This window comes from Mustela lutreola, chromosome 5, assembly GCF_030435805.1.
Source record: "Mustela lutreola isolate mMusLut2 chromosome 5, mMusLut2.pri, whole genome shotgun sequence".
Lineage (NCBI taxonomy): Eukaryota > Metazoa > Chordata > Mammalia > Carnivora > Mustelidae > Mustela > Mustela lutreola.
This window is the reverse complement of record NC_081294.1, coordinates 50,013,873-50,040,259: the sequence shown is the minus strand read 5'-3', so window position 1 is coordinate 50,040,259 and position 26,387 is coordinate 50,013,873. Positions and strand designations below refer to the sequence as shown.

Genomic DNA, 26,387 nt, shown 5'->3' with positions numbered 1-26,387 from the left:
ATTCCATCATGAGTCGTGTTATAGTTGGAAGCATTTAAAGAAGCAAATGTTAAAAATAATGACAATAAGTGCATATTTTATGGTTTATTTACACATCTGTTAACTTCTTATTTGTCACAGGTCTGCCAAGTTCAGAAATTTACTATGTACCTGGAAGGAATACAAAAGCAATAGAAATGTGATCTCTGTTTCCAGAGCCTTTTGATTATATGTACCTAAAAATAACCACACAGGCTAATTCAAGCACGAAGAGCCACTGAAACATGTCTAGCCATTCCTATACAAATATTTCATCAGTACACATGGACACAGAGAAAAGCCTGGAAGGAAGTGCATCACAATGTTAATTGGGTCACCCCAAGATGGTGAGATTATATATAATTTTAAAAATTTATTTGTATTTCTCAAATAAATAGTCCTTAAAAACAAAAAGTCTTTTAATTAGGTCTAACATTGACTAAACAGATTCACCAAATCCACCAAAACAATGATGCACACTCATCCTTCTTTGAGCAAAGAACCAATTAGGGGGAAATAAAGAATATTCACAGTCCCATATTCTTTCTCTTTAATTGTCTTCTTAAAACAGTAAAATCAGCAATGGCGCTTAAGTGTTCATTATCGCCCCCTCCGCAGAAGCTCCGGCTTAGTTTTTTATTTTGTTTATGCTTTGACTAAAATTTCAAAGATTTTACAGCAGTGATGCTCTGAAAGACTGGATTGTAACGCAGCACCTTTGAACCTGAGTGTTGGAGGAAGGGTGTCTGGGACTGAGAGTTGAGGAAACGTCTGGCAGCAGAATTCAGCCACCATCTGAGGGCACCCATTGAAGCCCCATTAAATGCTAGGGAGGAAGCGGTTATGTTGAGCATAAATACAAAGTCCTCCGTAAATGACTTTCTCTGCTGCCCATGTACCAAACAGCAAGAAGGATGTTCTGTACTCCCTGCAACACTCCCTAGAGAAATGGGAAGGGGTCTTTGACCTTTCCGCCTGCCTGCTCCCCTCCACACCGTCCCAGGCCATGCATGCTCACGCTGTCCGTGTCACCACAGGGCCAGCCTTTGGGCAGCAGGGTTGGCTGACGCCCCAGAGGGCTTTTTCACTGTGGGTGTAGATGGAGTAAGGAAGGTTCTTTATGTTGACTTTCGGTAGGCTGGGCTCTCCATTCTTCAGATGACATACCATAGCAGGTGGTGAAGCCCCCAGAGGGATGAATTTACCATGCACGGTCCCACAGCTACACGCTCCATAGGGCAGGGATCATGTCTGCCTCATTCACCACTGGAGACCTGGCAGCTCAAACAGGACCTCGCAAGCTACGGGGCCTCCACAGGTAGTGAGGAAGTGATGCACGGAAGAGGTGAAGGAAGGCAAACTTTCCTTTGACACTTTGGAAACCTCTCACCTGGATAAGAGTCACCTCCTAACTGATCTTGTCCTTTCTACTTTTGCCCCTCTACAGTCCATTCTCCACACAAGAGCCAGAATGATCTTTTTAAAAACAAATAAGGTTCTAAAATTAGGTCATGGTGATGGCTGCCAACTCTGTAAATATACTAAAAATCACTGAATCGCATACTTTAGATGCATGAATTTTAGGTTGTGTACATTTGATCTCAATAAGGTGATTAAAAAATTATCATTCCCCTACTTAAAACCCTCCACTGGTTCCCCCTGTTTCACTTAGAATTCACCAGGTTACTTATGGTGACCTGCAGAATCCTATCCCATGGGCTCTGGCTACCTCTCCCACTACCTCTCCTACCCTCTTCTCCCACCAGCCATCACTTACCTCTCACTAGTCTCTGAACCTGCCTACCTTGCTCCTGCCTTAAGGCCTTGCCCATGCTCCTGGCTCTACCCGCACTACTCTTCTCCATAATATTATGAGTGATGCCTCTTTGCATTCTGGTCTTCCCACTCTGGCCCATGCTATTGCCAATCACCAACCTCCAACTCTACTTTCTATCATATTGTTTTTATAGCACTTCTCACTCTCTGAAAATTACCATATCATATTGTTCCCTTTACTCAAAGACAAATTCTGTGAGGGAAGAGAATCTTTTTGTGATTACCTCTGAAGAACGGCACCGACACGCAGTAGGTATTAACAAATGTCTGTTAAATGTGGACTGCCCGGTTCCTGCACAGTTTATTCTGCCAAGCCTGTCCAGAAAAAACTAGTATCTACCTTAGTACAGCTTTACAAGAAAAATAATGTTTAAAAAAATTCTTATTGCTTTGGAATGTTTATTTTTTATATGCATAGCAAAATTAGTTAGCTTCTGTCTGCAAACAGCTGTTCCCCAAATTTTCCACTATCACAAAGAAGTGTGAAGTGTGTAATTTTATATATACACATATATGTGTATATATAAAATATTTAAAATTATACACTTCACACATATATACATGTATGAGTATATATATACAAACACATATACATGTGTATATATATACACATAAACGTGTGTGTGTGTGTATAGTGTTAATATTCCACTATACAAGCTGTAATTACCATGCCCCTAACATTTCAAACATACCTATTTTGGGGGGGTTAGGAACAGGGCTGGCAGATCTTCTAGTCCAGACAATTACTAAAAGCAGCTGAATACTTAGAAAAACATGTAGACTGTAAGAAGTTGTCCTCATTCTACTTTCCTTGTTTGGAACTCTCAGAAAGCCATGGTGATATTTGTAAAATACACGTATTTACAAAAACATATACATATTTACAAAAAGTTTTCCTTTTACTACTACACTCTTGGTAATTATCACTTCAGGAATGATGTAACTCAATCACAGTTACATCCTCTGAACCACTTCTAATAACATCTAAGATTCACATAAGCTCGATCTCCTTCAAAGTACTTCCCCATGAATTCTCATTTGACCTTTGCAACAGCCTATGGCAAAGAAAAGTGTTATTACTAGTACTTTTTTGAGGAAACAAAAGTTCAAAGAATTAGAGAGACTTGTCCAAGATCCCACTCACTGTTAGGAGGGATTCTAGCCAAGGGTTTTTCTGACAAATCACTTGCCTTTTCTTCTTAAGGCCTCATTTGGGAAACTATAGCTGTTGCTACATATTATGTAATAAGTATTAGCAATCAAAAGTGCTCCAGGGAATTAAGATTTGGTAATAGGATTAAGACGGATTTATGGGGCGCCTGGGTGGCTCAGTGGGTTAAAGCCTCTGCCTTCAGCTCAGGTCATGATCCCAGGGTCCTGGGATCGAGCCCCATATCGGGCTCTTTGCTCAGTGGGAACCTGCTTCCTCCTCTCTCTCTGTCTGCCTCTCTGCCTACTTGTGATCTTTGTCTGTCAAATAAATAAATAAAGTTTAAAAAAAAAAAGAGGGATTTATATTCAATTAAAATGGTTTACTTCATTTTAATAATCTGTATTTTCCTAAAAAGTACTCAGCTTGGCCTTTACTCTCACAAATTACACACATACAATGTAACTCTTTGTTGTAGCCATACTGACTTATACTGACTTATGGAAATAGCACTATGTTTAAGCAATCTGTTTTTGTTATTTTTAATGACTGTGTTCCCATTGTTTACAAATGGTTTTATAAACAACAGGTTGAACTTTTAAAGGAAATAAGGTTTTAATAAGTAACACTTTATATCAGAAAGTTATCTTTATATCAGCACTTGAGAAGTACTTGCTTACTTCCAAAGAGTTTTAAAAAATCATTAGTGTCAGAGATTTTGTACGTTTTACATTCTACATGGAAACTCATGGATATTAAGTAATTGACAGTCTTTTTTTAAAACCCACAGGATGTTTGACATTTCTTTTCTAGTTCTTATCATGCATTAATTTCTCATAAGTCTTTGATAAATCTGTCAACCTAATCTTCAAGGATTTCTCCTTAAGCTCTAAACACTTAGCATTCCCATCAAGACCGACACAGCTTCTCCAAAGCAATTCCAAAAACTAGTATATCCTTACATAAATTTCTAAGTGTTTATCCTCTAGAGATAACTCTTGGGCTGTTATTCCAGTTAATAAGAGTAAATTCTGATGTAAAAAATACTTCGGGGGAAACTGCAACAATTTCCACCTTGAGAGTTCTGTTGATTACCTGGGATGAGAAAATCCCTCAACCAATTTAGTCACTATTTGCGTGTTTTATTACTATTCTTGGCAACCAACTGTCATTTTAAAACCAAGCAATAACCTAAGTAATTTCCGTTTTCCTTTTTTCCTTTTTGCGTATCCTTCTTTCCCAGCCCCCCTCTCTCTACACAGCTCCACCTCCTCCACAAACTGTGAGTCATTTCACTTTTTGTGAATTAAGAACATTTCAGTTGCTCACTGTAATGATCCGTGTATCTATTCTTTGCCTTTAAAACGGAGTAACCCCTATGGGTATCATTAGTCCAAATAACTGATTTTCATAAAGGACTTGAGGAGCTACTAGATCTCAAAGTGCCCTCTGAATCAAAGTTTTAATGGTGTTCTGCAATTTTTAGATTAAATATACTTTACTAAGAGCCAACTGCTTAAAAGTTTGGAACGTAATATATCATAGAACTAACTTGCTGTTTCATCAGCCTATGAATCTGAATTAAGTCATCTCCTGGTTCTGTGGTATGAGCCACATACACAGAGATAGACTGATTGATCTGCTCAGTAAATCATGAGATGCAGAAAACAAAGTAAAACTCCAGTACTCTATTAGAAAACACATGATCTCAGTAAGTGACAACATTCCCCCAGAACTGTTAAATTGTGCTTATCAGCTAATAAACTTTGGTTTGAGCACCACCTAATGGCAGAGGATGTTTTTTTAAAAAATCCTACTTTGCTTTCTGAGGCTTGCTCACCTTTGTATTTTATATTCATTTAGAAAACGTTCTGTTCTTTATTGAACTAAAGAGTTCTAAGTGTTCAGTTTTCTCAACAAGATTAAAGCCCTTTCCATGCCTACCTTGGAATGATAAACTGCCTTTTATAATGGGAAAATGCCCCAGTGAAAGGAATATTCCAAAAAATTCTACTCCATCTTTAAATATTTAAATTTAGCCTCATAATTTACTAATATGTTTTTAATTGAATCATTTTAATTATTTAAGTGTTCTCAAACTCTTCTGTACCGTATATCTTTATAATAACTTGTCACAAAGAAAACAGCTTATCTTCTGGAAAACATGGTACTTACTAGAACTAAGTAATTTAACATATCTAAGTAGCTGCTAAAACCAATTCTGAATGAATAATGATAGGCACACTTTTAAACCATACACGTTCAGTTTTTTTTAAGAGGTCCTGCTTCAGCCTAAAGTTTGTTTCACTTTGTGATTCAACAAAGAGGCAAAATATTTGGGACAGTAGAGAGCAAAACCAACGTTTTTTAAAAAAAGTATTTATTATTTACACCACTGAAATAGTCCCGTAAGAACAATATACACCAAGTTTATTTGAAAGGGTCAGATTCCTTTCAAATACAAGAACTGTATAAAGCAATACTGTCAAGACAAAACAGTGGTCACATTACATATCTGCAGGCGTAAGCATTGCAAATAATTTTTTTTAATCTTATGGCTAAATATTTTCACTGAGACACCGTGTTTGCACTTAGACAAGATATAGGTGGAACAGAACAAAAACTTTTTGTTCATGCTTTCTAGGGCTGAACCAGTGAGATGTCCCCTTAAAAATGTATTGCCTTTAATTGCTCTTATGACAATGGTTTTAGGCAGAAGTGCTTCTACTTAGCCACCAAAAAAATAACTTTTGTTCCTTAGTTTTTATTCTTCAGTCTTATGTTTTCTATTTCTCATACTATGAGACACACTTGTATCACAGCTGACGTTTTCCAGTTTTACTCAAAGAACACAGACACACATATAGACCAAGCTGGGACAGCTCAAAATTTAGATATGTAAATAGTGCACAGTAAGAAGAGAAACTGTGTCTATGACAAAAGAATAAAAAATTCTTGGTGATTTTAAGCATACCAAACTAGATTCCTTACACACAAAAAATTTTTTTTGGTTTTAAAGGGAAAAGCAGTAGTTTCAAGATGGATTTGGTCTTAGATTTAGTCAGACAATAACACAAGGAGACAAAAAAACAAGACATAACTTGTTTCCAAAGCCACAAAATGACATTGTTGAGTATACATTTTTGTCCACTTGTGTGTGTGTGTGTGGAGGGGGGGGGGGGGACTCAGTACTCAATGCTGGAGAAAATATTTTTTAAGAGTAACAGTATATTCATATAGGGGAAAAAAAGGATTTTTTTTAGCATATTGCTATGATCTTCAAAAAATATAAAATTAAATTTACAAAAAACTGGAAGACCAAGTATAAGCAGTCTGATATTCACTGCAGTGTCCAGCACTATCATAATGATTTCTAGCATAAAAGCAGGAAGTTCGTGATCTCAAGTATCCTCAATAACTGCCAGTACAACTTGTAACTACTGTCCTTGCTTCTTTGACAGATACCTGCAAGAAACAAAGATGTCTTAGCTGTATCATGATATATTCACAATAACAATCTAACTCTCCTCCCAAAAGCAGAGGTTCATTTTAATAATAAAACTTCTCCAGATGAGTAATAATGGTTAGTAATCGCTCATATGCTGACTGTTTTTATGTGCCTATCACTATTTTAAGTACAGGTATTAATTCATTCATCCTCACAATAGCTCTATGAAGAGTTTTCTTTTAGAACTTATTCCTATTTTACAAGCACAAAGAGGCTAAGCAATTTGCCCAAGTTCAACCAAGTAGAAAGTGGCAGAGCTGAGATTCAAAACAAGGCTCTGAAAATTGTGCTCCCCTCCCTTTGTACTGTCCGACTTCCTAAAGTGAAAGTGATCTATTAACAGTGTAATATCTGAAAAGAACCTCAAACTCATTTAAAGATCTTATTTTTCTTGAGTAAAGATTGTGGGAAACAGACACTGAAGGACTCTGATCAAGAGTGTAAAAATAAAAAGATGTTTATTTACTAAGTAAACAATTTTTCCCTCATATTATTTTACAGGAATCTACCATTAAATTCAAATTTTTACATTTCTATTTCTCACATTTACAAATTACTATACTCAGTAGTATGGGAGGTGGGGAATGAGGTCTTAAAATCAGAAGACTTGGACATGTTTTAATGGAGCAAAACTTGCTTACTTTGTGGCATTTATTAACTTCATGCCTTTGTTACATCATCAATAATAAGATAAGATAATAATAATAAGAGAAGATAAATAATAAGATAAAATAAGGATAAAAATGCCTGCCTTACCTTCCTAATAGGATTATGAGAATCATCTAATAAGAAGCTATATATCAGTGATCTGAAAAGCTAAACTGTTGTTATTACATGAATAATTTCTTTTGTTGCTGTATTAATGCAAGCAGATCTTTAAAAATCAAATTCCAAAAACTGACTTGCAGTATACTATGACCCTGTCCACTTCCCCAGAGATATTCCCTGCCTCAGAATCTTGATGTTCATATGCATGCTATATGTAAATGTGTGCATAGGTTTGTGCTTAGAAAAAAGACTAGAAGACCACACATCAAGATAATGATAGTGGTTCTCTTCAGAAAGGAAAATCATTAAGTAATTGTTTCAATACTGAATTACAGTTTTGTAATTTTTCTGCTATACAGAAAGGTTACCTGTAGAGTTATTTTAACAGGAAACTTTTTAGTCTGTTTTATCGTGACTTTATTTTATAGTATGAGAACAGGGACTACCTTCCCATATGATTCATAAAACAGTGACCTATCCAGTGTCACAAAATAATTTGTAAGTAGCAACACAAATGTATACCAGTCTCAAATCCTCTCTCCTTGAAGTATTAAAGATCTTAAGAGATGCAGGTTTATGAACAAGGTAGAGAATAAGATGAAAGAGAAACAAACTTTTAGGAGAACAGTTATTGCATTAGAAAATAGTTTTAGAATTCACCTATCTTAAATAAAAGTTCAGAATTATGTGTATACCAGGGTCACCAGACAATGTTTTCATTCACTACCATGAAAGGGAAATGAATAAGCATTTAGCACTTACCTTTCCCAGTATTTGTGATTAAGGTCCAAAAAGTCATCTAATTTTGCTATCTCCTTGAGGTACTGAGTTAACTTTAAAAGTTCTTTGTCTTTATCTCGATTTAGGTGCGCTTTCATAAAAGGCCTTATCTGTTAGAAAACAAATATTCAACACTTCACATTGCAATAAGGAAACTAGCACAAATCTACACTATCCTCTCATTCAAATTTAGTTAACAAGATGAAAATATTACTAAGGATGTCAGTACTAAAAATGACTTCTGCACTATCTCAGTGTAATAAACTGATAGTCCATGTACAACATTTACAGTGCTCACTTAAGAACCCATCTACCTCATGTACCTTACTGTTATCTTTGCAGTTTGAACCTGACAACACCAACTTTCTTCTAGCATTTGAGCCCTATGTGGCTTCTTAGTTTACAAAACTGCTAGATTTTTTTCTCTTCTATCAACTCAGCTGCTTCTTACTAAATAAATACCTTAAATTATGTCACCCAGTTTATAAAAAGTTAACCCAAATAGAAGCATGATCCAACAGGGGAGTGAGATAAATTTTAAGAATAATGATATTCATTTCAGTATTTTTCTATAAAATTTTATACAGTTAATATATCATACATTTATATAATGTGTCCTCTCACATTTTATCACATTATCATTAAAGTCTCCATAAAAATATTTTTAATTATACAAGAATTTTCCCATAAAAAGAAGTCTATTTTCCAAATTTTAAAGGCTGATATATTTTATGATTAAAAGTATTCATTTCAAAAGCATGAAAGTCAGGATGGTAGAGCAGAATTGTAATTAGTAAGGGATATTAATACCTTGACTTGCGTAGTAATTATAGATAGATAATAATCATTATCTTCTTAATGATTTATTAAATTACAGATTTTTTAAAAAAGATTTTATTTATTTATTTGACAGAGAGAGAGAGCACAAGTAGGCAGGAGAGGCAGACAGAGAGAGAGATGGGGAAGAAGTCTCCCTGCTAGGCAGAAAGCCCAATGCAGGGCTCAATCCCAGGACCCTGGGACTACGACCAGAGCCAAAGGCAGAGGTTTTAACCCACTGAGCCACCCAGGTGCCCCTTAAATTATAAATTTATATATATATATAATTTTAAGCACTTTTCTTTATGTCACAGTTCAAACAGTTTTGCTTTTTCAGATATCAGCTCAAATATCTTTATAAAACTCAAGACAGCCTTCCAAAATTTTTTAATTAATTTCAGATAAAACAATATTCTGGGATTTGCTTCAAAATATTAGAGAGGGAAGTAGGTAGCATACTGAGCAAACATAATCATCTGTGAATTTATAAGTCGTTTAAGCTGAATGATGCATAGGTAGGAGCTCCTTGCATAATTCCTATACAGTTCTATTTATATTTGGATTTTTTCATTTTATAAAAATTATTTTTTTATAATCATGCTCCTAAAACACACATATAAGGACTGAATAAATCATACTTAGTAAGGCATTAATATATCCTTATTGTAATTTAGAGAAAATATAAACTGCCTATTAGTTATTAATTTTACACAGTAACACTGAAAAACAGATGACATTTAATTCTGTCTCTGGTTGAGAACAATGAACCTAAAGAAGTCCATACCCTATCAAGAACAGGAAAGGTTTTAAGTATTTCTTATATACTTTTCTATTATTGGAAAAACACACCACTATTCTTCCACATGTTCTACTCCCATCAGAACAGCTTGGTGCCAGGGACCTCCACAGCTATCAGCCAGCCAGGATCCCATAACTTTAAGGGCACCAGAGTGAGTCTGTGCAGAAGCAAGCATCTGTAGGAGATCCTGCTTCCAAATAGGGAGAGTGGGCAGTGCTGCTTCACAGCAGCAGCAATGAATGTGGGAGATCAAGACAAGGTTCTCTTGAAGAATCAGACCCTGCTTAAGTCCTGGGGCTGGAAGTAAAGAGTAAAGAGGCATGATATCATGATTTGTGAAATGAGCTTCTACATAATCCTGAGTAATATTATAATATTTCAAAGTATTCCTTCATTCAAATAAAAACTGTAACAACAACATGGTAACTTTTAAACTATTAAGATACAATGTACAATGTGATCCCTAGTTTACCAAGGCCCTGCTAAGTTACTTTTACTTTCTATACATTTGGTTGTAAGCACTATTAAATTGCAAAACTAAAATATTCCTATGACTCTGGATTCAAAAGTTAAACTAGTTAAGTGGAAAAAAGTCTACTATTCACTTAACTTCACTTGTTCTAGCATAATCACTTATTACTCTATCATTCTTTAAAAATGATCTCACTAGGGGCGCCTGGGTGGCTCAGAGGGCTGGGCCTCTGCCTTCAGCTCAGGTCCTGGTCTCGGGTTCCTGGGATCAAGCCCCACATGGGGCTCTCTGCTCAGTGGGGAGTCTACTTCCCTCTCTGCCTGCCTCTCTGCCTACTTGTGATCTCTCTCTCTGTGTCAAATAAATAAATAAAATCTTTAACAACAACAACAAAAAAGATCTCACTAGTAGGGCAGAATATATATGACCACTGTAGTCTCATATCAAAGAAATTTTTTTTTTTATCTCATATCAATTTTTAGGAATTTAAGATAGTCTAGATTATCTGCATTCTCTTATATCATCATTTCCGTATATAAATAAAAATGAAATTTTCAGGGTGCTGATTAATCCACGACCAAAACTTAAGTTTTTTTTTTAGTTCAGTACTGTACTCATAATTCACAATGCCTTCTATATTCTGTGTCAAACTTTAAGATTAGCAAGTTTATATTATTAGAAGTTTACTGTTCTAAAAATAAGCAGTCATCTTTAAGATCTCTGTGAAATCTCTTCTATCAACATTATGAAACCATGACAATAAAACACAGAATAGTTCTCAATTTCAAAACTGCTTCTATGTCAATGTGGGCAAATCATTAATAACTACCTTATTAAAAGAGGTCTTCAAAAAGAGACATGTGAGAGATTATCAGTGGAATGTTTAAAAATACCTCCCCTGAATTAAAATTTGGGGGGATTATAGACATGTATTTTTAGAAATTCCTTCAATGATTCTATGGAATACCTAGTTAAAAAAAAAAATCCTGCTCTAAAGCAATATGAAAAACTAGACATTTATATCACCTCTACCTCCAGAGATAAGTAGGGCCTAAATATGGGCTGGGAAAATAAAGTTTGTTCTAAACACATATGAAACTAATGACTTTTTTTTTTTTTTTTAAGATAAAGCTTTCCTCAAAAAATCATCCTTGAAGATCATTACTTCATCTCTTTTCCTGAACAGGTATTAAACATTAGTTTCATAGAGAATTTGGTTTCGAGCAATTGAAACTTTTCTCAAGAATTTATTCCTATACCTCACACCTGGTAAACTACACACAAGACAAACACTTCACCCAAAGCCTCAAACAGGAACTATTTTTAGAGAGCAACATAATCACCAATCCACCTCAAGTTCTCTTCTTCCAAGTCAGCAGCTTTTATAATGGGGGCAATTCACAACCAAGATCAGCATTGTCTCTAATCTTTCCTCACACACTAAAGACCACATCCAGAAATGTCAAGTTTCAAAAGTTTATCTTACCAATTTTATGTGCTACCAGTATTAAATATTACTGTCATGCCTACACAAGATTGCATATGACTTCTTGCTAAGATCATCATTGGCCTTAGGAATCAAGTCACTTAAGATTCTAACTCAGATTCTGTCACCAACCAGTTACATACATGATTTTGGGCAAATTACAAATTTTCTGATCCTCAGATTGTTTATATAAAGTTAAGAAGGGAGACAAGGTGTCTGAAATTCCTAGCTCTGGCATTTTATAACTCTAAGATATCTAACTTACCTGTATGAATTTTCAAAAACCTTAGTTTCAGTTTAAAAAAGAAATAATAAACCCTTACTGCCAGCTTTCCAGCTAACCAGAACATCAGAAATCCTAAGATTTGTATCCCTAATAAACTGTCCGCTGCTTTCACTTGAGATGCTGAAAGTCAATGTGAGTAAGCCTATGTTGTTCCACAGACGTAACTAAACAGAAATCACCTGGGTGAGTTGGCAAACCAAGAAGATATCAATGTGGGAGAGAGAATATTCAACTGTACATGAATTTTCTAAAGATGTAAGCTTTCTTGCCTGTGACCATAATATAATACTTCTGAAAACGTATGAAATTCAACAGCGCTCAAGTTCTAGTATAAACCCCAGATTACACAGGCATAGCAAGCAAAATTATGTCTTACCTTTAGTCCATTCTGTGGGTTCATTAGAAAATTTCTTCCTATGTCATCAAACATTATGGTGTTTTTTTTGCTGTAAAACTCTGAAAACTTCCCCCATATAACACCAAGAGGCTTTACCTTAGAACAAAAGTTTAGATTTAACTCAAATTTTATCAATAGTTCATCCTTTCTTAAAAGCAGATATACTTCAAAATGCCCAAACTATATCAGAGGACTCCGTTCCTCCTGCAGGACACTGACCACTCGCTGTGTGAACAGACCACAGCTGAGACGCAACACACCAGAAAGCACAATGCATCTCACAATGTTAACTTCTGAAAGGTCTGCTCACGTCTACCTAACTAAACCCACTACAAGACTTCCCATAATTTTAACATGAAGATTTGGGGTCAAAGGAGGAGTAATTATTTAAAATATAAGAATTTAAAGTAATTGTCTAATTGTCTGCTGAGCAGTCACATGACTTCCTAGGCTAATACATGCCCCTCAGAGCTTGAGTGTCACATGCCGGTGTGTTTTCAAAACTAGCAAACCGATAATAACAAACAATGTGCCCGGTTCTATTAATACAGAACTTAATTATTTTGTAGAGGAAAACCGATTGTCTTAAATTCAGTGGCACAGGTGCACAATTTCCACAGGGCAACTGGTTAACTTCAAAAGCACTATAATTTGCAAATTACTACTTCTATTTCTGAGTTGTTAAAATGAGCCTTCAAAAAGATAACTCCTTACATATTCTTACCTGTTGGTACTTGCATAAAGTCTCTGTAAGACCACACAAGAACAGTAGGAAGAGAAGACTAAGTGGCTAGGACCAGGGGGAGGAAGACTTTTCATTACATACTTTATTTTTATTTTTGAATCATATGAGTTTATTTCACACAATCAGACAATTTTTTTTAATAAAGTAATTTTTAGAAAGTACTTTTTGCTGAAGACAAGAGTCTATTTTATGGTAATATGAAGTTATATGAGAACAATAATTATAGGAGATTAAATGGTAGTAAATAAAGGGTTAAAAGGTTGTCATTTAAAAATGTTTTTCTTTCTAGAACTTATTTTAATATAGAGAGACACTTTATTCTTAGTGTCCTAGCTACCTTAAAAAATGTTTTTTAAAATTATTTTATTATTCTAAAATATTTTCATTTGCCTTAGTTTTTACTGTTTACTACTGAAACAAACCCCCCAAATACTTCAAGATAAATATGGAACTGACACAGTAAACCAGAGTCTTCATTTTCTTGGCTAACAAAAGCTTCAAGAAATAGGACAAGAACTTTAGTTTATGACACCCAGGGTTAAACTCCTACATCCTCTTAAATAGTGCTGTCATTTTCTAATTATGCCAAGTGCCATTTGTTCCCTAAAATGTGGACTACTTTGTTCTCAGTTAAAGAAATAATACTGCTGACTGTTAAAAAAACAAAACAAAACAAAACAAAAAAACTGAAAACACAGAAAAGCACACAGGAAAATTTTTAATTACCTATAATCCAGTCATTACCAAGGATATATTTACCTCTGGTCTTTTTTTTCTTTTAAAGATTTTATTTATTTTAGAGAGAGATATGGAGAGTGCAGGAGCAGGGAAACGGGTAGAGGGAGAGGAAGAGAGAGAATCTCAAGCAAACTCCATGCCTACCACACCCCTTGTGGGGCTGGAGCCCAGAACCCTGAGATCATGACCTGAGCCAAAACCAAGAGTCCAAGTTTAACTGACTGAGCCATCCAGGTGCCCCTCCTCCACTCTTTTTTATAAACATCAATAGCTTAGAATTCATAGATCTTTTGTTAAGGGGAAACCAGAATGGAATAAAGGTTAAAAACTACTTCTAGGGGCACCTGGGGAGTGTGCCTTCGGCTCAGGTCATGATCCCAGGATCCTGCAACAGAGCCCCGCATTGGATTACCTGCTCAGCGGGAAGCCTGCTTCTCCCTCTCCCACTATCCCTGATTGTGTGCCCTCTCTCACTGTCTCTCTCTCTGTCAAATAAATAAAATCTTTACAAAACAAAACAATTTCTAACAGTCTGCAAATATTGCTAAGTACTTCTTTATGAAGAATCATGAAAAAATTTTAATCACTAAATATTCTGTTATATCAAATGGCTTCATTCCATTTTATGGATGAACAAAAATTTTTATATCCAACTCCCTACTACTAGATATTGAGGATTTATTCATTTTTTTCTTTAAGTATAACAATCATACAGTGTTATATCAGTTTGAAGTGTACAACATAGTGACTGGACAATTCTATACCTTACCCCATGCTCACCATGATAAGTATAGTCACCCTCTGTCATCATACAACGTTATCACATTACTGACTACATACATTATTCTGTACTTTTATCTCCATTATTTATTTCATAACTGGAAATTTGTCTTTCTTTATACCCTTCATCTTTTTCATCCATCCCCTCACCTATCTGCTCTTCAGCAACCACCAGATTTATTTTTATTTTTCTAATTTTTCACTATTATAAACACAACTACATTTAACATTCCCCCAAAAAACAGTGACTATCACAACACCTTCGAGTAAGAACTCAATAATAGGACTGGTTACTTGATGAGGAGTAAGAACTCAATAACAGGACTGGTTACTTGATGAGGAGTAAGAACTCAATAACAGGACTGGTTACTTGATGAGGAGTAAGAACTCAATAACAGGACTGGTTACTTGATGAGGAGTAAGAACTCAATAACAGGACTGGTTACTTGATGAGGAGTAAGAACTCAATAACAGGACTGGTTACTTGATGAGTAAACAAAGTAAAGAACCCTCATCTTTTTAGCTCAACCCTTTTCTCTGATGGTTATTGTTGCTCTTCTTCAGGGTTACACATATATCACACCAAATTACATGATTTCTGCTTTTATTTATCAGTTTTATATAGGGCAGGGTGAGTATGTTTTGGTTTGCTTCTAGTATCTTCCTTGATGGTATTTCAGTATTTTTTCTCACCTACTCTGTTTTGAGCAACACTGTGCTACCATCATCAAGGGACAATTATCCATGATCATTCTTGACAGTCTTGCTCAAGATCCTTAATTCTATCATTAATATTCCAATCTATTAACCTTACATACATCTTTCCATGTCCAACTCAACTGATACTTTACTATCCACTGATAGTTAACTGATACTTTACTAGTATCCAGATGTACTTCTCAACTTTTTCTGTACTTAACTGCATCAACATAAATACAAAAAGTATACTAGAAAAAAGTCTTTAAACAGAAGTAAAATGATTTCTTACATCTATTAATCCTCTCCTTGGAGTATGCACGGTTATCATAGCAGCACTGTCCAACATGAAGGTAATCTTATAATTTGCATTTGTGCTCACTCCCAGCTCCTATAAATCCAAATATCCATGTGGTTAAAATATAGTATGAAAAATTCCAGGTTTTCTGAATATTCCAGCTATAATTTCCCACAATGCCAACTTCTTACCCAACTGGCCACCACACCTTGCTCAACAACTACCAAGGTTGTTAGTTTTGTTTAAGCCAACAAATCATAGTCCAAAGAATATAAACTAGAAATAGATTACATCCCATTATATATTTCAGAAGAACATCATTTCTTCATTACACACCAAAGCAAAAGTAGGCGGAAAAAAGGCATTGTTGTAAAATGGGGGTAAAAAGGAAGTGGAGCTCTGCTGTACTTTTTGTTGAAAAACACTTAATTACACAATACATTCCACGATTAATCAGACTTTAAACACACCTCTACTCCTGATAATGGCAATTGTTTATCTATTAAATGCCCTCCAATGAGAATGAGATTAATTCAACTTGGAACTTCTAAAAAGACATATGCAATTCCAAAACATTCTTAAATGGATTGTCTAACACTTACTTTCATTTTAGCTTCAATCCACTTCATATTTGTTGCGGCTAAAATATGAAGAATGATAATACGATACAAATGAAAAGCTTGAATTTCGTTTAAAAACTTGTTCTTCTGTATAAATAAGTTTTCTAAGCAAGATTAAAAGTTCAAATGCATCACAAATAATAATTTCTAATATATTTAGGATATAATTAAATTTTATTTAGGATAAAATATATTTATATATAATTCCTAATATATTTATGGTAATTTTAAGTTTTTATAAACTTTCTTTTAGTGCATCAATGCAGAATAGAATGTTAACAACTTTCAACTAAAAGATACAGGTAACCAACGTTCAAACGAATTTTGAATCTAGGAAATTTATAAATCAAGACCGAAATTCCTGTTTAAAAACAGCCCTGACACAATTCTCTACCAATCCACATATATATAGGGTGCCTGGATCTTCAATTTACTTCCATGTCGCCACGGCCACACAAGGCACTGGCATATATGTCAATATAAGCAGATTAATGTTATGTGCCAAAAGTTGATGTTAAATATCACTAGGTCCAGGGGCACCTGGGTGGCTTAGTGGGTTAAAGCCTCTGCCTTCGGCTCAGGTCATGATCCCAGGGTCCTGGGATTGAGCCCCGCATCAGGCTCTCTGCCGAGCAGAGAGCCTGCTTCCCCCTCTCTCTCTGCCTGCCTCTCTGCCTACTTGTGATCTCTCTCTCTCTCTCTCTCTGTGTCAAATAAATAGATAAAATCTTAAAAAAAAAAAAAAAATCACTAGGTCCAGTAAAAATCAACATTTTGCCAGGCTCAGGAAACTTACTCAGTCTAGGAGCTTTAAATAATGAGACTGAGACAACTAAATTCATAAATTCTGTTACATACATATCTGCTCACTGTCAGACACCACGGAGTTTTGAGATCACTGATATTAAAATTCAACCCTCAGTTTTACATACCCTTCTGGTCCCAAGTTACTGGATTAAACTACATAGCTATTACCAAGTAAAATGTTTAAAAAGGGAAAAGGAGTTAAAATGTTTACAGCATGTTTATGTGTGCATCTATTTTTTTAAGGATGAGAGAGGTACATGAGTTCTCAAAATAAAAATCTTTAGTACACAAACACAAACTGAAAGAATCACATTACACATGAAACTGGTCAGTTGAACTAAAATTTTAGAGACTAATATATCTATGATGACAAGTCATGAGATAGCAAAAAACAATTTTTTAAATTCACTACCTATTTTAGGTCTACAATTTCCAGATGAAAAGCAAAAATATTCATAGCTAATAAAAAGGGTTTCCAATTAAGTAATTATTATATGTCAGACATAGTACTAGTTGTTATACTGACACTTATTTTTAAAATTACCCTATAATACAGTTTACTTATCTTCATTTCTAATGAGGAACTTATGGCTCAGAGATAACAACTGACCTGTCGAGTATCGCAAAGTAAGGACAAAGTCAGAATTAAAACTTTAATTTATTTAGCTCCAAAGTGAAGTGTCCCTTTTCAACATACTACCATAAGATATCATAATTTACACAAATAACTTATTTTAAATATAAGATTGTAAAAAGTTTTCTAAATTTCTAAGTCTACTTTAATAATATTTAGAAGAAAACTTTTTTCTCAAATGTTATCTCAGGTGTCAGCTGAAGAAAAATTTGTTCCCAAGAAGCTTTCCTCCCTTAAATTAAAAACCAGAAAACCGGTATTTATTCTAAATGGTTGTGAACTCATATTCATACTGAACAATGGAGATACTCTGATTAAAAAGAAAAGTACAAAGAAAATTTAAAGACTGAAGTATTATCTTTGTGGTCACTCATCTAAAACCTAGTACAATTAAATGTAGCATTTTTCATGAAATTTTATTTAATTCACAATCAGGATAGCTCTTTTCTGCCTACGGCTTGCCAAGAAGCAACTTTAAATGTCTGTGGGTAGGTAAGATATAAATTAATGCACTGTTTTCCTTCTCAATAAACTCTTGCCACAACAAAATGTCCATTGAACTAAACAGTGTGCTCAGCAATGTAGTAAATTTAGTTTTTGGAGCAAACTCATGATCTTATCACAGACCTGTTAAGTTCCTGGAATGGTCCACAGACCACAATTTGAGTAATACTGCTTTAGTCCGTTTAATTTTCCTTAAGTTAATTCATATTCCTTTAATTCTGAAGAACATCATTGTGATTTTTTTTTATACGTCTTTCTCCAAGTGTTTTGAAACTAGAGTAATAAAGAAAGGATAAAGCAACAAAATCCTGAAGCATCAAAGATTCTACAGTAAAGATAAGAAAGAAAAGGTCCTAATCAAGGAGGAGTTTATGAAAATAAGATCATTTTTATTCTGACACCACAATCTACTCTTTTCCCATATTTATCTACTTCAGTGGTACTGGCAAATACACGTATAAGTTTATATTGTGATGCAAGAAAGTCAAATACGTTTCATCAGCAATTTGCTGAGACAAACGAAAAATTTATCATATTTAACCACAAGTCATTTTAAGTCATATTTTACAAAGCAGAATAATTTATAGAACAAGTTTATTTGCATGGAAATCTAAACAAAAACTATAGCTTACACCAAATAACAATGTCATAATCCTCATATGCAGATGTTAGGAACTCGTGAAGATATGGCCGCATTAATTCTACTCCAGTCTCTGCACAAGACCTATGGTCTAAAAGAAAACCAGTCATAGATGATTACTAGTTTGTTATCCTGGACAAGTACCTGATATATGAAAATTATGAAATGTAATATAAACATTCAAATGCAAACTACTTGAGACTGAATTATATTGGTTGACAAACAGAAGTCTTTGAAAACATACAATTTAGTATCACTGTGATTCCATTTTAATTAATCAATTTTATTTATTTTGGAAAGAGCAATACCCAGAATTCAGGCTTATATAGTAAATTGCAACAGTAATAGTAAATTGCAATAGTAATAGTAAATAGTCTATAAAATATAGATGTTATTTTGTGATATGAAAAACAAACTGCTTGTGTTCTGTCAAATAAATAAAATATTTTTAAAAAAAAGGATCTGAACATAATTAAATGAAAAATCAGTGGAAAAATATAAAAAATGATTTTTAAATAATCCTCAAAAAATTTAAATGTTAATCAACCGAGAATGATGTGGCTAAATTAAGATACATCCATAAACTAGAGTAGTGGTGACCAAAAAATATGTAACTTTAATTCATAATGAATAATATTAAATGACTGAGATACTCAAAATATCATTAAGCAAAAGTAAAAAGGATATAAATACAAACACACCCTAGAAGACACACTTCAGAATATAAGAATAGTTATTTTGGGGGTTTGAGATTACAGATGACTTCAGTATCTTCTACTTCTCCTTCTATATTTTTGTAATAATGTATTAATTTAAAATATAAGATATTTTATATTGGAAGGAAAAAGATGAGCAAAATGTACTTCAAAATATAATATACATATACACTTCAAAATATAAGAATAGTTATTTTGGGGGTTTGGGATTACAGATGACTTCAGTATCTTCTACTTCTACTTCTGTATTTTAATAATAATGTATTAATATAAAATATGAGATATTTTATATTGGAAGGAAAAAAACGAACAAAAGGAAAAAAGAGAATTGTTATGGGTAACAGAAGATGCACAATTTTAGCTGACTTACCAAATAATGTATAATCAACATCTAGTACCAAAAGCTTTTTTCCTTCCCTGGGAGGATTCAAAATTTCCACTTTATACTCTTTTACTCTGCGAGAAATTTTCAATAGGTTTTCTTCCCTAATGGAAAAATAAAATCAGGTGAAACATTCACTTTTTTATCACATTACAACCCATTTCCTTTTATAGTATCAAGCACTTACCTATTTTCTACTTCAACTACTTCATCTTCAATATCAAAGTCGTTAACAACATCATCATTGTCAGGAGGTGGACCTAAGACATCTTCCTATTAAGATGAAAAAAAAAGTTTTGTTTTACTAGATTGTCTTCAACATAACAAATACATGCACAACATAAAAAGCAAGTAAAAGAAACAGTCTGAGTTCAAGAATCTTTCAAACACACACTGAGAAAATTTCCATATTTTGTAATTCACCGTACATATTTACTGGGCAGATTAACCATGTTAAATTTTACCATTTGTACTACTACTATGCTTATGGCTAACTATATAGTAACAAGTTCCCTAGTATTTGTTTTCTGCTGAATTAATACCACGTACACTGAAGTTTTTTTCACTGACTGCCAAACTGACAATTTTACCACAATTAAAACCATGATACAACAATGTAATATAAATCATATCTTCAAAGGGACAAATGGTAACAAAAGTAAACATTTACCAAGCTCTCCTCACGAGTTCCCATCATCATGATTTTAGTATTTGGTTTCAGTTTGAGAGCTCCAAGCTTAACATCATTTTCTGCAGGTTTGCCTACAATACAAGCAAATGACTGTTTTCTCACTAAAGTTCAGGTGCTAGTTTCACTATCCCATTATACAAAACCCTAACATTAAAAGTTTTCGTACAGATTTCACAGCAGTTTTTTTTTCCTTAAATTAACAAACGGTCACTGCTGAATTAGCAATGCCTAACACACTAAGAAGTAGCAACTAATACAAGATTTGTTTTTTCCCCAACTCCATCTCAGAGGAACACCTTTATTCAACCAGCTAAACAAAATAAATCCATGTTTTATTTTGTTATTCAAGATAAAGATGTTCTCCAGAAAGTCCTGAACATTGAGCACAAGATAAAACTAGAATTTACTGCTATCCAAGATTCACCTTTCAGTGATATGACAAACACAAACACCATGTAAGTCCCTTTCAGACTGGATATGAACACTACTTATAATTTTTAAATCATCATTTTAAATCATCACTACTTCTGAAGCAAAAAAGAAAATTTAGGGAGAGTACAAGAACCAAGCTGTAATGAAAAATCTGTGCTAGAACACAGATGTCAGAAATTACACTGTTTTACCTGAGACTTCGTGGGCCAAAGATTTAACCAGCAAACACCAACTGTCACAGGAATCAAAAGTAATCTTAATAGTGGTGGTATTTTCAAGTAATTTTTAATATTCTGACTTTTATCATAAAATAATTTTAGGAATATCCCTAACAAAGAAATCTCCAAGGGGAAAACTTAATAAAGAGAAAATATAACTAACATAAAAATTCATAAATATATCAATGCAAAAAGTTTAAAGTGAGGAGAGAATTACCTTTAACTTTAAGTCCAAGTAACTTTTGGCGTTCTGGTAGCACTCCTGTAAGGGTCTTCAGAAACTGCTTGAGATCTAGCACGGTATCATCTTCTGAAAGTGTGGTCACTGAATATTCCTGTCCACCCCATTTTACGATGATAGGGAGGGCCATCCTTGAAACATATGATCAAGCAGCTTTCCCTCAGAAAAAGATACCTAAAAAGAAAGGGACATAGAAGTAATTAAGTTAAAATAGATATAGCAAAGGTGTAGCTAAACTTGTAATTAAGTTTTAGGAGCAATGCAGTTTGATGGTGGAATTTACAATTTGATGGTGGAAAAATAACATTTTCTCCTTACAGAAATGCTACTAGAACACCCAAAGTAGTTAGGGCTCAAAGTTAAAATAACTCTACCCTCCCAATTTTTGGCTTAAAGTTACTACTTCCTAAAGATCTGTCCAATTCTCCCTTTTCGACTGTTAAGCTGCAATGATCAGCTACCTATCCCTCCCTCTCTGACCAGGTTTATGCTATAGGTAAGTTCCTCCATGATGGAACTTTCATACCCATTTAACGCTTGAGAAGTGGCACAGTGAGTTGTTAAAACTCTAGAGCCAGAGTACCTAGGTTCAGATCCCAGCTATCCCACTTATTAGCTATTTGACTTTGGGAAGTTGTCTAGGTTTCCTAATCTGTAAACTAAAGATGAGAATACTATCTACTTTGGAGTTCTTACGAAAATTAAATTAGCTAATATCTATAAGTCACAAAGACCTGGCACATAGTAAGCACTACATAAATAAGTACTGGCTAGATAAATTTTCTTAACAACTTGAGTAGAAGTGTTCCAGGCACTGTTCTAAATGAAAAGTACAGCCATTACGTGTTTCATATTTAACAAACTGGACAGTTTTAATACAATGTCATTTAACAAGGTTGATAAGAATTGTCCCTCTTTTATAATTAAGGAAATGGGACTTCAGAGAGGTTAAGTAATCTGCTCAGGGGCACACAGCTGGTAACAGGTCTTCTGACTAAATCTCATGTTTCTTCCCCTACATCACAACTGCTTTTAAATTGGGACCTACAGGAGGCAAGGTGTCAAAGATCAGTAAATACAAAACCCATAGGCACAGATACAAGCACAGATAAGTCAAGTCTTGGGTGTTATACTCATCAACAATAGCATGTAGGTCTCTTCTTCCTTGAAACTTTCTATCAATTTTCCTAAATCCATTCCTCCACCTCCAGTTCAGAGAACTGAATTTCCTAATCTCCATTTCCAAATGTTATTGCTTGTTTAATGAAATATTTGATGGCACTCTCCCTGGATTATGACCAGCTGCAGGAAGGCAAATTGTGAATCATAATATGCAAAAGTAACTTAGAAACTTAAGATGTCTTCAACATGTCCATTGGAAGAGAACACCAGAAAAATCATTTATACTTATGCTCTTATGTGTTTGTTTGTTTTTAAATATTTTATTTGACAGAGAGAAACTAGGCAGAGAGGCAGGCAGAGAAAGAGGAGGAAGCAGGCTCCCTGCGGAGCAGAGAGCCCGATATGGGGCTCCATCCCAGGACCCTGGGATCATGACCTGAGCCAAAGGCAGATGCTTTAACCCACTGAGCCACCCATGCCCCCCCCCAACCCGATTCTCTTATGTTTTATCTGCTCTACTGAAATTTACATAAGGGGTTAATTTAGGGCAATGTATTGTTAGAGATAACTTTCCCTAGCAAATGTTATGATTCTCAATAAAGAGCCAAAGAAGCCTTTTGAGCCAAACTAAAATATGGTTTAAATATTACTTCTCTGTGAAAGTGGAAATAAAAATGAAAATCTCTAAGAGCTGAGAGTACAAAGAGCACTTACACAGTTTATTGGGGGTGGGGGGGGGTGTTGGAGATCACTTGAGCTCTGTCTGGGTGAGCCTGGACAAGTCATTTCACCTCTAGACCAGTATTCTCAAAGTGTGGCCTCAGATCAATCAGCAGCATAACCCCACACGGTAACTTGTTAAAATTACAGTTGGGGTTGGAGAGAAAGGACCTAGCAATTTGTGTTTTAACAATCCCTGCCCCAGCCTCCCCCTCACCCACATCTCGAGACACACTAAAAGTTTGAGAGCCAGTGCTCTAGACTTCAATTTTCTCAGCAAAAAAAAAAAAAAGAAAAGAAAATCTGCCAGATGGCGTGGGCTCTGCATGCTTAGTAAAGTAGTACACAAATGTTATACATTGTACACCTACACCGCTAGTGGGAATTCCAAGTTGGCAACTGCCCTACAGGACCAAGCATAAAAAAAAACAAACCCCACCCAAATTTTAAATGCACAGTCCTTAGAACTGCTTTTGAATCTCCTTTCTTCAATATTCAGATCATTCACAACAAAACACACAAAGCAAATCCCTGAGTCCTTTTATGTTTTCACATTTGACCTTCTTACTCACACAATTCGAATATTTTGTATCATTCTAGACCCTATCAGATTTATAAACGGAAAACCGATTGGGGGAGGGGATGGGAGAGGTTGGCAATTAAACCCACACAAGTAAGGATCTCATCTTTACGGTGAACCTCGAGTCAAGGGCAGCTGCTGGGATTAGTTCTTCTGCCTACCATACGGTACTGACTTGCCTCGTCCATGCCAAAACTCCTGCCTCGAAATGAGGCGACTGATAGTTACTTCACAAGAAGAGTTGCTAAGGCGTGAGGTACCACCCGTGACAGCACTTCGCAAACTCTGCAGACGAACGGTGGCGGGGACGGAGGAACGACAGCATGCTCCACAACCTATCTCCCTTGGTTTTCGCAATCCTCATCTCATGACTGCTGTCCGCATGAGACACGTTAGAAAACTGAGAAAGAACACAACTTGTCCCAGACCACACGACTAAAACCGTACAGCAAAGGCGAAAATTTGAAAGTAACAGCAGCAAAAGTTAACAGCTGGGGGACTGAGAGGGGAAGTTCTCCACAAGCCTACAGCCCGCCGGCCGCCCGCCGCGAGGTAGCGCAGAGACGACGGCTGTGGGGAGTGAGTGGTCTCGGACAGCACACACGCAGGGGAGAGGCTCAAAACCCCCGAGGCCGGTGAGGGTGAGGACGACGGACGCACAAACCCCAGAGGGAGGGAGGAATGAAGTTAGGGGATGCAAGACCCACTGGGGATCGAGAAGCCCACGACAGAAGCGAGAAGGCCGGATGGGCGGGCGGAGGCCCCTGTGACGAGCTGGCCGGGGCCGGACGCCTGGGCCGCAGACTGGGTCGGACGCGGCCCAGGGCGCCCAGGAGCAGCCTCCAGCCCGCCGCGGCCCGCCGCAGTGGTGGCCGCGGCGCGCGAACAGCGGTACTGCGCTGCGGTCCCCCGGCCCCAACGGCCTCTCCATGGGCAGCGCCCCGGGGTGTCCTGCGTCCCCTCACCTGGAGCGCGGCGAAACCGGCAGCAGTGGACGCAGGAACCGGCCGCAGCGGAACCGAGGGCGACCGGAAGTGAAAAACGGGGCCCGGAACCGGCTCACGAACCGGAAGTTCAGGTTGGAAACGGAAACGCGCTGGAGACCGCGCGGCTCTTTCCCGCGTTGGTCTTTGGTGGGGGTAATCCTAGAGAGCCGCTGCCAGGGATCTCCTCACCGGGCGAGGGAGCCAGGCCTTTCCGAGACTTTTAACCACGGTGCAGATAGCTAGGGCCCCGGCCGGCTGCCGGACCGCCCCTGTTTGGCGCATGCGCCCGGTAAGGGGCGCCGAGCTGGGCGGGTGCTTCAGGTGTGTGACGTCTCTGGTATTGTTTCGCCGAAAGTCGGAGGTGGGTCCGTGGCGGTACCCAGCCAGCGGGCTGCTGGCTTCTCAGGTGTGCGGAGACCTTCGTAGGACTCGTGTGGCTCTGTGCTGTTCCGGATGAGGGATGAAAGGTGACTTTTTAAGACTGAAGACTTCACACACACACACACACACACACACCACCGCCACCCTCCCTCCCGCCCCCGCGCGCCGGCACCGGAGCCTCCAACCTGAGTAATTTTAGGAGCTTCGACTTCTACCCATTTTAAACAAAGCAAGGGTAAACTGAGGACCTGCGGGGAAAGGGAAGGGGCCCATCTAAGTCACTCAGAAAACCAAAGACGCAAATCTCAATACGGCAGCTGCCTTCGAGATCACTAAAGTATTGTATCGAATTTTATCTCCCCTTGCCCATCCCCGCCCCACCTCTGAATTTGAGGAAGCCAATTACAAACCCTGACCAAAGAATTGTAGACTTTAGTGGAAATTCAGAGCAGTCCCCGTCTGATTCGGACAGCAAGCTTTCGGCAGAAGAAGAAAAAAGTCATGGCAGCTAGATTGTTCTTTATGGCACCAGACAAGACTTCGATTTTGAAAAGGAAGAGGAAATGCGAACATAGTATTGGCTTCAGATATGCACCTGTCTTTGAGTTACGTATATTTTTCCTTCTCCTGACAGTGATGTAACTGATTCATGTTTCCCTTTTGGCTGTGATGGAAGGGAAGCAAAGAGCCAAGTTTTTGTGTCCTAACAGTTTTTTAGTTAAGACAAACACTATTTTATGTTCTCCGTACCTCTGTCCGTTGGTAACTTTTATTGCATGAGTAGTGCATGAGAAGCTGCTCATTTTTTAAAATGAAACATTTTCAGTGAAAATAAAAAAGCACCTTCTCCTTAAAAGGGGCGGGGGGTAATGTCTGAGTGGTTTGGTTGATTAAGCATCCCAGTCTTGATTTCAGTTTAGGTCATGATCTCAGGGTGCTGAGATAGAGTCCCCCACCCCACCCAACCCTCTTGGCTCTATGCTGGTCTTGGAGCATGCTTAAGATTCTATCCTTCCTCTCCCCCTCCACCTTGGCTTCCAAGAAACCCACACAGATACAGACACACACACACACACACACACACACTCACTCTCTCAAAAAAAAAAAAAAAAGGAAAAATCCCAAATTAAAAGAATT

General features: G+C 36.5%; 1 protein-coding gene across 1 annotated transcript; it reads right to left on the bottom strand.

Annotated features, from left to right (window-relative positions):
- Nucleotides 1-5,363: 5,363 nt before the first annotated feature.
- Nucleotides 5,364-24,986, bottom strand: UBLCP1 (ubiquitin like domain containing CTD phosphatase 1). Its single transcript, XM_059174184.1, has 11 exons — nt 24,849-24,986; nt 21,438-21,635; nt 20,550-20,641; nt 20,067-20,152; nt 19,868-19,983; nt 18,774-18,872; nt 16,179-16,216; nt 15,571-15,669; nt 12,299-12,415; nt 8,043-8,170; nt 5,364-6,469 (listed from the first exon to the last, which is right to left on the bottom strand). The coding sequence occupies exons 2-11, from the start codon at nt 21,589-21,591 to the stop codon at nt 6,442-6,444; spliced, it is 957 nt and encodes a 318-aa protein (XP_059030167.1). The 5' UTR covers nt 21,592-21,635; nt 24,849-24,986; the 3' UTR covers nt 5,364-6,441.
- Nucleotides 24,987-26,387: the final 1,401 nt, after the last annotated feature.